Genomic DNA, 15,115 nt, shown 5'->3' on the forward strand with positions numbered 1-15,115 from the left:
GGTATGCCTTTTCGCGTAAACGTAGGCTGAAGTTATTAAAAGACAAGCGTTTAGCGACTGGTCAGCGACTACATAGATTTGATCACAAGCAAAGCTTAAAACCTCAAACAAGGAAAGTTAAGGAGAAAGAAATGAAGAACAAAGATCCCGCGCATGGCAGTGTCAAAAGAGGCAAGTATTATGAGTTCCTCACGGTGGGCGGTGCCATGTAGGATACTTAAAGCAAGCGCCTCATATCATCAAAGAGCTCTCTGAATAACGCTTTACCTTCCAGCACTCGCTTACCCGTTGTCGTGCGCGGCAGGCTTGGACACATCCGGAGCCTCAAGTAATCACGTACGGAACGCCGCCTGTATGTGGACAAGAGTGCGTACGCTGTGATCCATTTCCTTTTGACTCCACATGGAACTAACGAGTCAAGCGGACGGCGACGGAGGGGAGTTCGGGGTGCGCAGACGACCCAGCTTGGCTGGGCCCCATTGTTCGCAGCCCGCTCCGAGAAGCAGCAACGAAGGCGCGTCTCCTTTCATCCCTACCGCGGCGACGCTGCCCAAGGCCATTACCCGAGCGGCGGTCGTTCAGTGTGTGGCTAGGAGGCAATTTTGAAGGCGCGTTCCTCATGTTCACTGTGAGCGCTTATCAGCTCCATATGACTGCCAGGCACTTCCTGTGCACGTGAGGCATCAGGAAGAATTGGGGAGCGGCGGCGCCTTAAGTGGCACGGCTTTCGACAATCTGTGCGGCCCTCGCATGCTCTTTAAGCGAGTAATCATGCCGCCCCGCGGGGGAGGATGGAGTGATCCGAGAGGGGAATTGTTAGTATTCGTGACAGTGACCTGTCCCCTCTCCCCAATCTTTGATTGGGCGTGTTTTACGCTCCTCTGTCTCTTTTTCAATGTGTTTTCCTCTCCCATGTGTTTTATTGGATGTGTTTTCCTTTCCCCGGTCCTTGATTGGATGCGTGCTTGTGTTTTGACCTAATTGGTTGGTGTCCCCACTGAGGGCGGGGACTTAGGGATTAAAAGAAGACGTTTTGGTGGGACTGGAGGTTGATTTCGTCTGGTCACTCTGCGGATCAATCACTATGTACATAGTTGTTCTCCGTGTTGTACCTTCCGTTCTGTCTTAACTATTTTATGTGTTATTAAACAGTTTACTTCCTGAAGTTCCACGAGTAATGTGACTGAGCAAGTTTAGAACCTCAAGACGTCGGCATCCAACAACTTCTACCTTTCCCCTTCGGGCTGACATCAAGGAAGAGAAAGGGGTAAAGGAACTCAACTGGCGCAGTCGACAGGATATGCGACGTCTTCCTACTCGAGGCAACTGAAGGAGGGCGGAAGTACAAGGCGGCGGACGAGCTATAGCGTGGCACGTCCAGAGGAGAAGATTTGAAGAGTGACAGCTGGTCAACGCCGACGTGACGCTGAAGGTCCAAGTCAGCGGGCAGCTGAAGGAACCAGGTGACCAGAGTCAAGGAGGGCGCTGTTGATCAGGAGGAGCCGACGACGACGCGGATCAAGGAGACGAGTTCCAACCGGGACCGTGCGGCGCAGCGACCAACTTCCGGGCCAGTCTTCCATGCTGGGGCACCGGCAGCCTCGTAAAGCGGAGCTTCGGTAGCCAGGCGAGTACCTTTCTGTTTCTGTCGGGCTTGTGCTTATGCCAAAGCCTTGGGTTTTGAGAAGTGACAGTGTTAAACAGAAAGAGATGGAGAACGGGGCAGGAAACGGAGAGTTGGCAGCCGCGGGTCAGGCAAATGAGGGTCCGACGCACCCTCTGACAGTTAGCGCGCCGGTGCAACAAATGACCGAGTTGCAAGTGCAATTACGAATTGCTGAACTAGCGGTGGAAAAGGAGCGGTTGGCTTTGGAAAATACATGGCTGAATCTTAAGCAGAGCGGAACAGCGGGTGGGCTTGGTGAGAGCGCGGGAGCGGGCGGAAGAATGGACGAGGACAGAAGGTTGAAATTTGCTAACCTTATGAAAGGCGTCCTCACGCCGATGCCGCTTCAAGAAGCCCTGGTACCAGGGTGGTTTGAGGACGTAGAGGCCACGTTGGGGTCATACGAAGCTCCAACCCAGTGGTGGGCTGGACTAGTTTTGCCACACCTAAGCGAGAGGGCACGCATGCTACTCACGCGGTTGTCCGCAGAGGAAAGGAGCGAGTACGCACTCCTGAAAGCTAAAGTGTTAGACGGCTTGAGGCTCACTGCCGCCGAATACAAGCGTCTTTACTCATCCGCGAGCAAAAACCCAAATGAGACGTGGGAGCAGTTTGCGGTACGCCTGCAGAACTACCTGGAATACTATTTAAACAGCTGTCAGGTAACTTCGTTAGAGGAGTTCAAACTGCTAGCCGTCGCGGACCGACTAAAGGAAGCCCTCAGTGCAGAGGCGAGAGCGCACGTTGCTCTAAATGATAAGCCAGGGTTCCTAAAACCTAGTGAGATTGTCACGCTGGCAGAAAACCACGACGAAAGCCGAAGATATAAGGTCGGGAAAGCAGCGAGCGCGGCGGTGGCGACGAACGAGGCAGTCGAGGTAACACTGCGCGACGGAACCCAGTCCCGACCAAACAACACGCGGCCCCGGGGACGTGGTCAGTGTTTCCATTGCCACGGGCATGGGCACATCGCGAGATTTTGCCCGAAAAGACAAACCGCGGAAAAGCCAGACATGGGGGGCGGACGCGCAGACCAGAAATCAGTAATCGCCCGAATATCGGTCCCCTTGCATGACAGGGAGACAGTGCACGGCTCAGTGGAAAGGCAGACCGCGGAGGAGAAAGTCAGCGCCGGAGAGGTGACATTGTTGAGTAGCGGGAACGCTATAAGTGCGCGCATTGACTCAGGGGCCGACATCACGGTCATCCGCAGGTCGCTCGTGCCGCGATATGAATGCGCGGGGGCAGCAATAAAACTCACCGGGGCTTTCGGAAAGCAGGTTGTCGCGGAGCTGGCGTACGTTCCCCTAGTAACAACTCAGGGAGCACCGCGAGTATCATTTGACCCGTCGGAGCGGGGCATACTGTGTGCAGTCACAGACGAGCTTATAACTGGGATAAGCGCGTTAATCACTCCCGAAGACTATGAGCAGCTTCTGAGCGATCGTGTCCATGCGAAAGAACAGGGAGAAGCCGAGGGTTCTGACGAAGAAATCGAAGAGAGGGAGAAGCGGGTTGACGAGGTTCTAGCGGGCGCGGTAGCAGCAGATTGCAGCGAAGGGGAAACCGCGGTGGCACAGACGACGCGGCAACGGTTTCGCGAGGCGCAAATTGGAGACGAATCACTCCAGGAAGCGTGGGCTCAGGCTAGAGAGGGAACACACGGCATGGCGGTCCGAGACGAGCTTTTGTTCCACCAGGAGCCTGTTGCTGGGCATCCATGTACTCAGCTTGTCCTCCCAACTGAGCGACGCGCAGAGGTGTTAAAAATGGCGCACGACTCAGTGTGGGCAGGTCATCTCGGCGAGCGGAAAACGCTTCAGCGGATAAAGGCTTCATTCTTCTGGCCCGGGGTCACGCGCGAAGTGAAGCAGTACTGCCGCTCATGCCACTCATGTCAGGTGAAGTCGCGTGCACGCACAGCAGATCGAGTGCCGATCGCGCCGATCGCTAGACCAGAGGCCGCATTCCAAGTGGTGAATATCGACTGCATAGGACCGATAGAACCACCGTCAGCTCGAGGGCACCGCTATGCACTTTGTGTAGTGGACATGAACACGCGTTGGCCCGAAGTCGTGTGTTTAAAAGCGCTGACCGCTAAGGCCACGTGTGACGCTCTTCTGCAAGTATTCGCGCGCCTGGGAGTCCCTGAAACAGTGTGCTGTGACCAGGGCACAAATTTTACCGCAAAGCTTACACAAGAGCTTCTCAGAAAATTGGGCGCCTCTCCGAGGTTTTCCACGCCGGACCACCCTCAAAGCAACGGTCTGGTCGAGCGCTGGAATGGAACATTCAAATCCATGCTATTCCAGATTATTCAGGAGCACGGACGTGACTGGGATAGGCTTGTGCCATTCTTGCTCTGGGCTTACAGAGAGGTCCCTAATGAGACGACCGGGCAGTCGCCGTTTGAGTTAATGTATGGCAGAATACCGACCGGACCGCTATCCATTCTCCAAAAAACTTGGACGGAAGACTGGGCAGTACCAGATTCTTTGGCAACGCCGGCGGCAGAGTACCTGTCAGCTTTGCGCGAGAAGCTGGCCGAGGCAAACGCAAAGGCTAGTAACAACAGCACGGTAGCGCAACGCAGGTACACTGGACAATACAACTTGCGCGCTGTCGATAAACACTTCACAGATGGGCAGCAGGTGTTGTTGCTTGAAAGGGATGGCGAGGGAAAGTTGATGTCCAAGTGGACGGGGCCTGTGACGGTAATGCGGAAGACGCGCCCGTACAGTTATCTGATCAAGCTCGACAATGGCGCATGTCGGACTGTCCACGCAAACAAGCTCAGAGCATACCACGCACGGGTGAATGTAGTAGGGGTGATATTCGAGGGCGACGCGGAGTTCGGCGACGTGCCCACGTTCCCCATGCGCTCAGTGCCAGGCGACGCGCTGCCGCCGGGTGCTCTCGAACATTTGAACGAAGCGCAGCGCCGAGATCTAGAGGCACTGATCGAGGAGAATGGCCAGGTTTTCAGCAGTAGGCCCGGCAAATGCACGCTAGGAGCGCACAAAATCGTGCTAAAGGAGGGTGCTCAGCCACGGGCTGGCCATGCATACAAGGTCCCGATGGCGTATCGGAAGGAAGTGGAGAGGCAAGTAGATGAGCTCCTGGAGTGGGGACTAATATATCCCGTTGAGAGTCCTCATGCTCACCCAGTGGTTTCCGTCACTAAAAAAGATGGGGGGCTGCGCCTGTGCTGCGATTATCGGAAGTTGAATGCGATAACCGAGCAGGACGCCTTCCCGATGAGCCTACCGTCCGAGCTGCTGTTCCGAGTAGCGAAGGCCAACTTCATCAGCCTAATAGACATGCTGAGAGGCTATTGGCAAATATCCCTTGACGAGCAGGCACAGGCCCTCACGGCATTCGTCACTCCGGTGGGGCAGTACGCATGGAGGGTCATGCCCTTCGGCCTTCGAAATGCGAGTTCGACATTTCAGAGGGTCATAAACCAGGTACTAGCACCGCACCGCGAGTACGCATGCGCCTACATAGATGACCTCGCGATTTATTCAGACACCTGGGAGGAGCATTTGAGGCACGTTCGGGCGGTGCTCGCTTCGATCGCAGCCGCCGGGTTCACCGTGAACGCAGGCAAATGTCATTTCGCGAGACGAGAAGTCGAATTTTTGGGCCATGTGGTTGGGTCGGGGAAGCACAGCGCTAATCCAGGAAAGGTCAAGGCAATAGACGAGATGCCGAGGCCCCAAACAAAGAAGGAGCTCAGAAGCTTTCTGGGCTTAGCTAACTATTACCGACAATATGTCCCCGACTATTCTCGCGTCGTGCTCCCACTGACGAGCTTAACTAACAGGCGGACACCGCAGCTGCTCCCATGGGATGACGAGGCGCAGAAAGCTTTTGATGAGGTGAAAGCTTGCTTGAAGAGCGCATCCTCACTTCATGCGCCTGACCCAAGTAAGGAGTTCGTGCTCGCAACCGATGCTTCGGACTACGCGGTGGGTGCCTGCCTTGCCCAGTGCGATGACGAGGGCCGCGAGCAGCCTATCGCTTTTCTGAGCAAAAAGCTAAGCCCGGCTCAGACCCGCTGGGCGACTATCGAGAAGGAGGCTTATGCCATCATTTGGGCATTAGGGCGACTTGAAGTCTGGTTGTGTGGCGCACAAATTAGGGTCATAACGGACCATAACCCGCTCAAATATTTGACGCTGAGTAGTCCGCACAGCGCCAAGCTGACACGCTGGGCACTCGCTCTGCAGAGATTCGATATCCGGGTCGAGCACAAAAAGGGGGAGCAAAACGCTAATGCCGATGCAATGTCGCGACTCGTAGCTGCCAATTAGAGGCGTGGGGGTATCCGGGGCCTGGAGTTATGTCATGTATGGAGGTGTACCCTGAGGCTTTGGCAACGCATATGGTTCGGCAGCGGCAGATGGTGCTTCTTCGGCTCCGGGCCCGCGGCACGTTGGTCTGTTTCGGTTTTCTGTGTGTGCTTCATTCCAAGATGTTATGCAGCACACTTGGTGGGGAGGTGTCGTGCGCGGCTGGCTTGGACACATCCGGAGCCTCAAGTAATCACGTACGGAACGCCGCCTGTATGTGGACAAGAGTGCGTACGCTGTGATCCATTTCCTTTTGACTCCACATGGAACTAACGAGTCAAGCGGACGGCGACGGAGGGGAGTTCGGGGTGCGCAGACGACCCAGCTTGGCCGGGCCCCATTGTTCGCAGCCCGCTCCGAGAAGCAGCAACGAAGGCGCGTCTCCTTTCATCCCTACCGCGGCGACGCTGCCCAAGGCCATTACCCGAGCGGCGGTCGTTCAGTGTGTGGCTAGGAGGCAATTTTGAAGACGCGTTCCTCATGTTCACTGTGAGCGCTTATCAGCTCCATATGACTGCCAGGCACTTCCTGTGCACGTGAGGCATCAGGAAGAATTGGGGAGCGGCGGCGCCTTAAGTGGCACGGCTTTCGACAATATGTGCGGCCCTCGCATGCTCTTTAAGCGAGTAATCATGCCGCCCCGCGGGGGAGGATGGAGTGATCCGAGAGGGGAATTGTTAGTATTCGTGACAGTGACCTGTCCCCTCTCCCCAATCTTTGATTGGGCGTGTTTTACGCTCCTCTGTCTCTTTTTCAATGTGTTTTCCTCTCCCATGTGTTTTATTGGATGTGTTTTCCTTTCCCCGGTCCTTGATTGGATGCGTGCTTGTGTTTTGACCTAATTGGTTGGTGTCCCCACTGAGGGCGGGGACTTAGGGATTAAAAGAAGACGTTTTGGTGGGACCGGAGGTTGATTTCGTCTGGTCACTCTGCGGATCAATCACTATGTACATAGTTGTTCTCCGTGTTGTACCTTCCGTTCTGTCTTAACTATTTTATGTGTTATTAAACAGTTTACTTCCTGAAGTTCCACGAGTAATGTGACTGAGCAAGTTTAGAACCTCAAGACGTCGGCATCCAACAACTTCTACCTTTCCCCTTCGGGCTGACATCAAGGAAGAGAAAGGGGTAAAGGAACTCAACTCCCGTTGTATTCCTGCACGCTTGCTCAACGCGGGTATAAGGCGCTCTCTGGGGATCCTTAACGTAGAACGCTCCTTCCAAGCAGTGATTGCAATCAAGACAATCATGGCGGCAGCTTCAGCTGCCTGCCTCTAACCTTCATGGCGTCCACAAGAGCTCCGAGTAACAAACTCAAATGTCACGTGTGATGAGAAACTAGGGGGTGAAATTACGAGGAGACTCTGCTTAAGCTGCAGCAAACCGGACCAGAAGAGGCAAGTAAGGTCCTTTCAACCTTGTTTGAATCAGTGTTTCTCGGGCGAACACCTCACGGATTGGTCGATGGAGGCTACAAATCATGCGCATAAGCAGACCTAAATAAAGTACTCCCTTTAGGCAATTAAGTTCAACGTCGCAGGCACATATTTCGTAGCAATAGGCGATTCGCCGAGGCTCTTGTCGTTGAGCTTTTCCGCGCATTATACGTGAGCGCTATTAAAAAGGCGGCGTCCTTGAAGGAATGTCGGTTCATGAGGATAGTCAAAAGAATCCGCTCTGGCATTAAAACCGCAAAAAAAAACCGATCACTACGACCTTATAAAAGCTCATTGCTAAACCACCTGCTGGACGACTGCTTTGAAACAAAGCCGGCAACGCCGGCTTCCTCAACATACTCGGCGCAGGTGTTGGCGCTCTAGTGGCGCCGCCGTGCCATTACAGGTTACATACAGGACACTTTTCGGAGCGCACATGGGGGTGACTATAACATGTTGGGGGGCTAGTTGCTGGATATAAAAAAAAATTGACGACAGATCGGACAACACAGCCTGTCCAGTCTTTCTTGCTGTGTGTTGTCCGATTTGGCGTCATTTTTTTTTTTTGTTGACATGGGGGTAGGTTGATTGCCTCGCGTGAAGGATATGCGCAATTTCATTTCGTTGGTGTAAGTACATGGTTTGATACTTTCTAGAAGGTAAAGCATGGCTCTGATGTGGGCAACTGCCGCGGCACCGAGGCACCGCCCTGCGCCGAATCGCAGTGCTCGGCGGAATGACTAAACCATTCGCCAGCTTCGGCGGCGAGGAAAAAAGGCCGCGCCAATGCAGCACGAGGAGGCAGCAAGTGAATTCATCGAGATCAAAGTGGCGCTTGCTGCGAAGCACTATGCGTGAATGCACACATGGCTGGAATGCATTATAAGTCCATTGTCTACGTTTTAAGGCTTATCGATGCCTGCTGAGAAAGCGTATGAAAAAAGAAGTCTTAGATTCCTGAAGCATTAGCAATGCGCTCTATAAATCTCGACTGGGCTACATTTACTTTCTCCATGCTTAATTTATAACCCACATGTTCGAAAGGCTTAATAGGTAGTAGCGCTGGTGCAGACTGAAAGGTGCTTAAACATTAAGTTCGAAGCATAGTCAATTAGATCTAATCGATAATGTCTTATTATAAGCAAGACTTTATAGGCTTCACGAGCTTGAATGCAAGACTTCTGTGTTGTAACCTCAAAAAATTGGCACCATGAAGTGCGACCTTCGAAATTTCTACGCAGAATGGTTTAAGGCTGGCGGTGGCTGAGAGGTTACGGCGCTCGGCTGCTGGACCGAAAGACGCGGGTTCGATCCCGGACGCAACAATCGAATTTATATGGAGGGGAAATTCTAGGCGCCCGGGTAATGTGCGATGTCAGTGCACGTTAAAGAGCCCCAGGTGGTCGAAATTTCTGGAGCCCTTCACTACGGCGTCTCTCATAGCCCGAGTCGCTTTGGGACGTTAAACCCCCATAAACCAAACCAAACCAATCTTTAAGGCTGCGCGTGTCTGGCCTCACCCTACTCATGTTTTGCACTATGAGAAACTAACTGGACAGGCTTTGCTTGATGAGTGCCGGCACGCGGCTGCCCAACTTACCTTACACCTATATTTTGCTGATGCACTGGTCACAGGCAGAGAAAAATTACTGTGGGAGATCGAAAATACTAGATGGCTTCTTAGCCGGACCTTTAATTAACACTACTGTTGTTCATGCAGCAAGCTTGCATCGTGTCCCATGTAAAACCTATTTCAGAGCTACAGTGCTCTGGAATAAGTGGCTTAAAAACCTTAGAACGAGAGCTAAACCCCGCCAATTTTTTTTCACTGATGGTCTCTCGATATTAGGCAGAGTGATGGCTTGGAACCTAGTGCGAGAATTATTTGTTGTACCAAACATTCTATACAACACTTTCATTGTGCGTTTACTACTTGAGCGTGAGATTTGCCGTGTACTTTTTTACTGCTTCGTATTTGTGCGGCGGTCTCATTTTTAGTGTCCTGGGGAAAGTTGTAGAAAGATCGAATTCCTATGCTCTTTCCCACGCCCATGAACCATTCTGTATACAGTAGTAGCCTTCCTCGTCAGGTATGACGTATCTTCAACAGCAGACAAAACGCACTCTCGAGGTGCAGAAATACTGAATTTCTTCTACAACCTACAAACTGGGATATTAATTGCATAGATGTGGGCACAGACAATATCTGTTTCCGGCAAATAACCGCCTTGGTGATGTTTAACAATAACTGAGAATTAATTCATTGAAAGCGAATTAATTTGACTGCTCCACTATACTGTACAGTAGAGATAATGAATATTCTGATGTCGCTAGACAAGTGCATTCGCTCAGGGCTGCGTCAGTGATAAAAAAAATCTGAGTTATGGACCAGCACTGTGATTATGTTGCATCAAGAAAAGTCTTAATTCAGCCGAACAGTTTTTATCTCAGTTAGATGTATGCCTACACTGTCTTCAACTTGAGTGGCACTCCCTCTTGGTTGTGCTCAGCCATGCCTCCAGTATAGTAATGTTTCCTTCATGTTCACCGGTACTAACAAACATTGCAGGTGAATCTCTCTGCTCAAGCAGACAACATACATATGTTTTTGGCTGCTGCTGGCCCACCAGCTACTGAATTCAAATGCAGTCGCATAGAAGAAATATTGGTGCGTTTAGGAAAAGACAAATATTATGCTGCCTGCGGACAAAACGTTTTTCAAATCGAAAGAGTTTATGAAATAAACTTTTTCATATATTGTGAGATTTCATGATATTAATGGGTATCTGAAGATGTGGGGTCGGCCGGCTTGCATTATTTTGCTAATAATGTTTTGGCTATCGTCAAAAGCATTCCCCATTTGTTTTCTGCAGTAGCCTTAGCTGCTTCATGCGAACGATGAAATAAACATTTAAAAAAAGATATTGCTATGCATCAAAAGAATGAACCATTACCTTTGATATTTCTATGAGAGTATCTTACAAAATTTTAATATTGAAAATTATTGTCCAAGAATTCTGGACGTTATCTACCCGCGCTGTTTTTGACGAAAAAAGTGCTGCTGCTGCTTCACTACATAGAAGAAAGCACGCGCTAACTACGGATTTAATATATACGGCATCATGCACTGCATTCAGTGCTATGCAGTTTTACACAAGGAAAACTAATGATTTCAACGCGCAGAAACATAGAGGTTGAAGGAGAAGTTAAACGGCCCTTCAATTGCGATAAGAAATTATCTTGTCCTACTTTTTGAGAGCACCTCATGCACTATGGGGACACATCTGAACCAGTCTTTTTAGCGCCTCTTATTCAGTTGTGATATCGAGACTTATGCTTTAGATATGCCTTCAATCATCCCAATTCACGGGCCCACAATTTGAGCAATATATTTCTGCAAAACATACAGCGCTCTACCTACGCCTTATGCGTTAGTATAAAACGATCGTTAGCGAAAAATGTGGCCAGCGTTGCCGTTCGGAGTGTGAAGCCTGTGGGGAAGGTAGGCAAAATTTATAAAGGGAAGGGGCAAGAGAGGGAGAAAAGGTGAAAGGACTGAAGGAGAAGATAGAGAAGTGGTTGTAGGGAGAGGCCGAATTGGCGAAACACGGCTAGTTCAGAGCGGGAACCTCGGTCACCTAATGGAGTCAAGGGGCGGAGGGTCAACCATATACGGCATGGCACACTGTGATCACCTTATAGGATAGGAAGATTTTTAAGGGGACATGGCGCGTCACAAGGTAGTTAGTGGTCTTGATCACGTCTCCCGGCACCGACATGGTGGAACACTAATGTTACCGCATACTGAACCCTATCACTCGCATTGATCTCGTGTGACATTTCCCCTTTTTATCCAATGGTTTCCTTGAATGCAAATTTGCACCGGTGCGTTGCTCGGACTTCGGTCAAATGGCTCACTGCTACGCGCTGTTTTCCTGCAGAAGTGAAATGGAATCTATTGGTAACGCATACATCCACATGAGACGCATTTATCATGTAGGACTTTTCATTTCAACCAAACCCTCTCTCTGAACGAATACTTGCACGTGCACATTGCTCGGGTGTCGAAGGAATGGCTGAGTACTTTTGATGCAGGAGTAAAATGTAATCCCTCTGGATTAAGTATCGAAAATGAATAAAGGTTGGGCTAAATTACTTTGTTATCGAGATAGCAAGCCCTTCACCCCCTTTTCAACCGCATTTGAATACACTGAAGCGAAGGTTCCCTCAAGTAATGCTGTAGAAGCCCCGCAAGAAAGATGGAAAAAAATAAAGCCCGCCATCACTTACTTGCATGCAGTATATGCATTTTGAGTTCTGCGTACTGCAGGGCATGAGCATTGAGACCACTCTTCTTTTGTATTACCGTCTCCGCATTGTACTTTCCACATCACATGAAGGCTGATTTGCGTTATGCTGTGTTATTCCACTTGTTCTTTACTCTTGCAAGGTAGAGTCTCCGTTCTCCTAGCGTGAAGCCCGCCAGCGAATATTTCTCATGTCGATTGGACGATTCTCCCGCTAACTCTACTTCTGTTCCACTTTGCAGGCCAGCTCTCACAACTCAAAACATTTCTACACACAGCTGCTATTCTCTCCACCCTTAAGTAAGTACATTACAGAAATGGTCCAAATATTATAACAAATTAACAATGAGAATGAGTACTTTACCATTACGGGGCATGTGTGTTGTGCTGGTGTTCTTGGCGGCCAAAAGCCATGCGGAGGTTCAGGGCGAATGAGTTGTTGGGTGTTAGGCTGAATGATATGAGCAGCTCCAAGCCTAGCACCTTGCCTGAACTCTTGAGAAGATTGTCGCCGTGGGTCTTGTGGAGGTTGAGGCCTGACGCCTACAGGAGCACTAGCACCTCGGACTTCAGGAAGATTTGCTCTTGAGTTCTGAGGAGGTTGTGGCCTCGGGCCTTGAGGTGGTTGATTACCAAGGCTTTGAAGAGGTATTTGATGCTGTTGAGGCGCACGGCCTTGGGGAGGCAGATTCCGGGAGTCTCGAGGTTGTTGAGGCGCAGGTCTCTGAGGAGATTGAAGCCTTTCGCCTTCAGCATCATTTTGCCTGTGGCCTTGAGGATTTTGAGGCCTGGGAACTTGAGCAGAAGCTGGATTATGGCCCAAGAGACCTGGGGGTATTTCGCCTGCTCCATTACCAAGCAAATGGCGTTGAGGAAAACGAGATGGGGAGCCTCGGGGATTAAGCGGCATGGGGTCTGGCGGAGGTTGAGGCCCGGGGTTTAGAAGAGGAGGAGCCATGGCACCTTGAGGTTGTTCGTTTCTAGGACTTTGAGGCGGTTGAGGCCTCTCACCTGGAGCACGAGGAGGCCTTGCGCCTTGGAGTGGTGGATTTCCGCCGTCTTGATGTCGAGGCCTCGCGCCTGGAGGTTGTTGTCTGGGGCCTTGAGGTGCTTGAGGTGCTTGGCGAAGATGAGGTCTGGGGCCTGGAGCTGCAGCAGGCCTGGGGACATAGGCTTGTTGAAGAGGGTTGCCTCGATGAAAAATTGGCACGTGGCCCGGAAGACCTGGTGGAGTGTCGCCTTCATGAGCTCCAAGCAGGAATCGTGAAGGAAAACGAGGAGGAGACCCTGGAGCGTGGATAGGTATCTGATCTGGAGGAACTGGACGGCTGGAGTCTTCACGTTGCGAGTTCTCAGGCAGCACGCATCTGAAAAGGTTCGATTCAGTCCATATCTAAGACACCGTTAATAAAGGAGCACAGGTTTTATACTCTTGATAGGAATATTGAAACCACGTTTTCATTCTAAATATAAACATACTGATATGCAGTCAGTCTCGTAAACTCTTGGACGAGCTACAAGTTGTTATGAGAAGAGGTACTTTATTTCCAGACTGGCTCCAAGGCCACCTCGACAACTCGAGTGAGACGCATTTTTAATGTAGTAAAATATTAAGCAAAAATCTGCGAGAGGGGAATAGTTGCTAGTCAATTAATGCTAATTATTGCAAGAAATTTTTTGGAGGGTTCTTACTATGGCTTCATGCAGCAAGTTGTGCAGATAGCAGAAACTATCAAAATGTTGCGGATAGGATATGTGTATTTATAATTTTTCTCAAGCTTTTTATTAACTTGGGTTCTTTACATGCTTGCTAAGCTTATTGCTCACCAACAAACAATCTGGACGCTTTATAATACTGCCCCTTATCTGGGTTCTATTGTCTTATTCCCTCTTATCTCGATGCTTTTCTGATATTACTCTTTTTGTTCTTGCTCTTTAAGATTTGTACTTAGCGACCGGACATTTTTAAATACCGCAAGACGCGTATTGAACAGCCGCGCTCAACTGGGTGCACTCGCGCTCAACTTTTACACAAACCTCAAATTTTGAAAAACATTTTAAGCGTTGCCTTTTTACTGTCCTTACTCATTTAAAAACATTGTATTTTTCTTTAAGTTCTCAATATGCATAAAAGTGGAATAAAAGGAAGAAGTTGTATTTTGGGCTGATCAGCATTCTATAAGCTCTCCATTTAGCGCAGCGGGAAATGCTCTTCAAAGCAGGTCACCCAGCGAAGAGCGTCTCCCTATTTTCATTATGCCGCGGTAGGTCGCCTTGAAGCTGCTGCCAGGCTCCAGCAACTACCGTTTCTGATGCTTTGAACATCGGTGCAAAAGTCTGCTACCTGAGTTATAAGCAGCTGGTGTCAACCTCCAACATGCTTGAACGTCAAGAATCGTTGTAACTTTTATTCCCGTCTTCTGTTCGGAGGCTCCTGCTGCTTGATGTTTGTCTTGTTGCTCGTTTTGAAAACTTCGCAATTAATTTATCGAGGAACAAAGAATGTGATGCGACAAAGAGAAAATGTTCGAAATTCTTCGGAGTCAATCCTTATAAATTAAAATTATATTTAGAGAATCCTGCATGTGCCATATCTGAGGCTTTTTACTGCCCTTCAAAGCGTTCAACCTCCCTATATTTGCTATGAGCTACGCCCAAAATTTTCGTAGACGCCAATAATTATTCTCATTCTATTACAGGAGGTTCACCTCAGAGGCCGCAGAAAATATGCTTAGTTTTTAATTTATACAATTAGTTTACATTTGACGTTGCATTCCCTTGCTGAATTTTTTTTACGCTTCTAAGGGTACCTAGTCAAAAGCTGCAGGGTTGCAGACAGCTATCAAGAATTTTTGACCCTGAAATAAAATTTTCTGTAGCGTTATTTGCCTTCACTTGCATTCCCTGGCGTGTAAAAGTATTAAGATTTGAAGCTAAAAGCTAGTTTAGAATTTCACTGCCAAATATTTTTATGCAGACAACCACTTAAGAAATGCGTTGCACGCCTAAAGCAAATACCCCTGTCACACGGGTGCATTTAGTGTCACATTCAACTCGTGACATTCAGTAAAAGTGTCATTCGCGTAATGTCACACTATGAGCTTTAGTAAGATTAGCTCAAAATGCCCCTGCACCTCAGTGACCTTAGCGAGCTCAATCCACATGGTTCGGCAATTCGTGTCTGTGTTCTCAACAGCAGTTCTCCGACACTAAAAAAAATCGGTTTTGCGCATTGAAAGGTCTTAAAATGTTAATTTCTTTGATTGTGATTTTTAATGACCGCTTGTTTCCAGTCATCAGCAATCAAAAATAATGCGCACACTTGAACAGCTTCTCTCGTTCTGCCAAGTG

At 49.6% G+C, this 15,115-nt stretch overlaps 1 protein-coding gene across 2 annotated transcripts in view; it reads right to left on the bottom strand.

Moving 5' to 3' along the window:
* LOC144099203 (uncharacterized) overlaps positions 1–15,115 on the bottom strand; it is a 32,028-nt gene that overhangs the window by 3,288 nt on the left and 13,625 nt on the right. Inside the window, exon 2 of one of the 2 annotated variants that reach the window (XM_077632347.1) lies at positions 12,129–13,131. In XM_077632347.1, coding sequence (XP_077488473.1) covers positions 12,129–13,131 — 1,003 coding nt within the window. Of the gene's footprint in view, positions 1–12,128; positions 13,132–15,115 lie in introns of those variants that run through there. The other variant, XM_077632348.1, reaches the window with a different exon arrangement.

Source organism: Amblyomma americanum, chromosome 7, assembly GCF_052857255.1.
Source record: "Amblyomma americanum isolate KBUSLIRL-KWMA chromosome 7, ASM5285725v1, whole genome shotgun sequence".
NCBI classification, from domain to species: domain Eukaryota; kingdom Metazoa; phylum Arthropoda; class Arachnida; order Ixodida; family Ixodidae; genus Amblyomma; species Amblyomma americanum.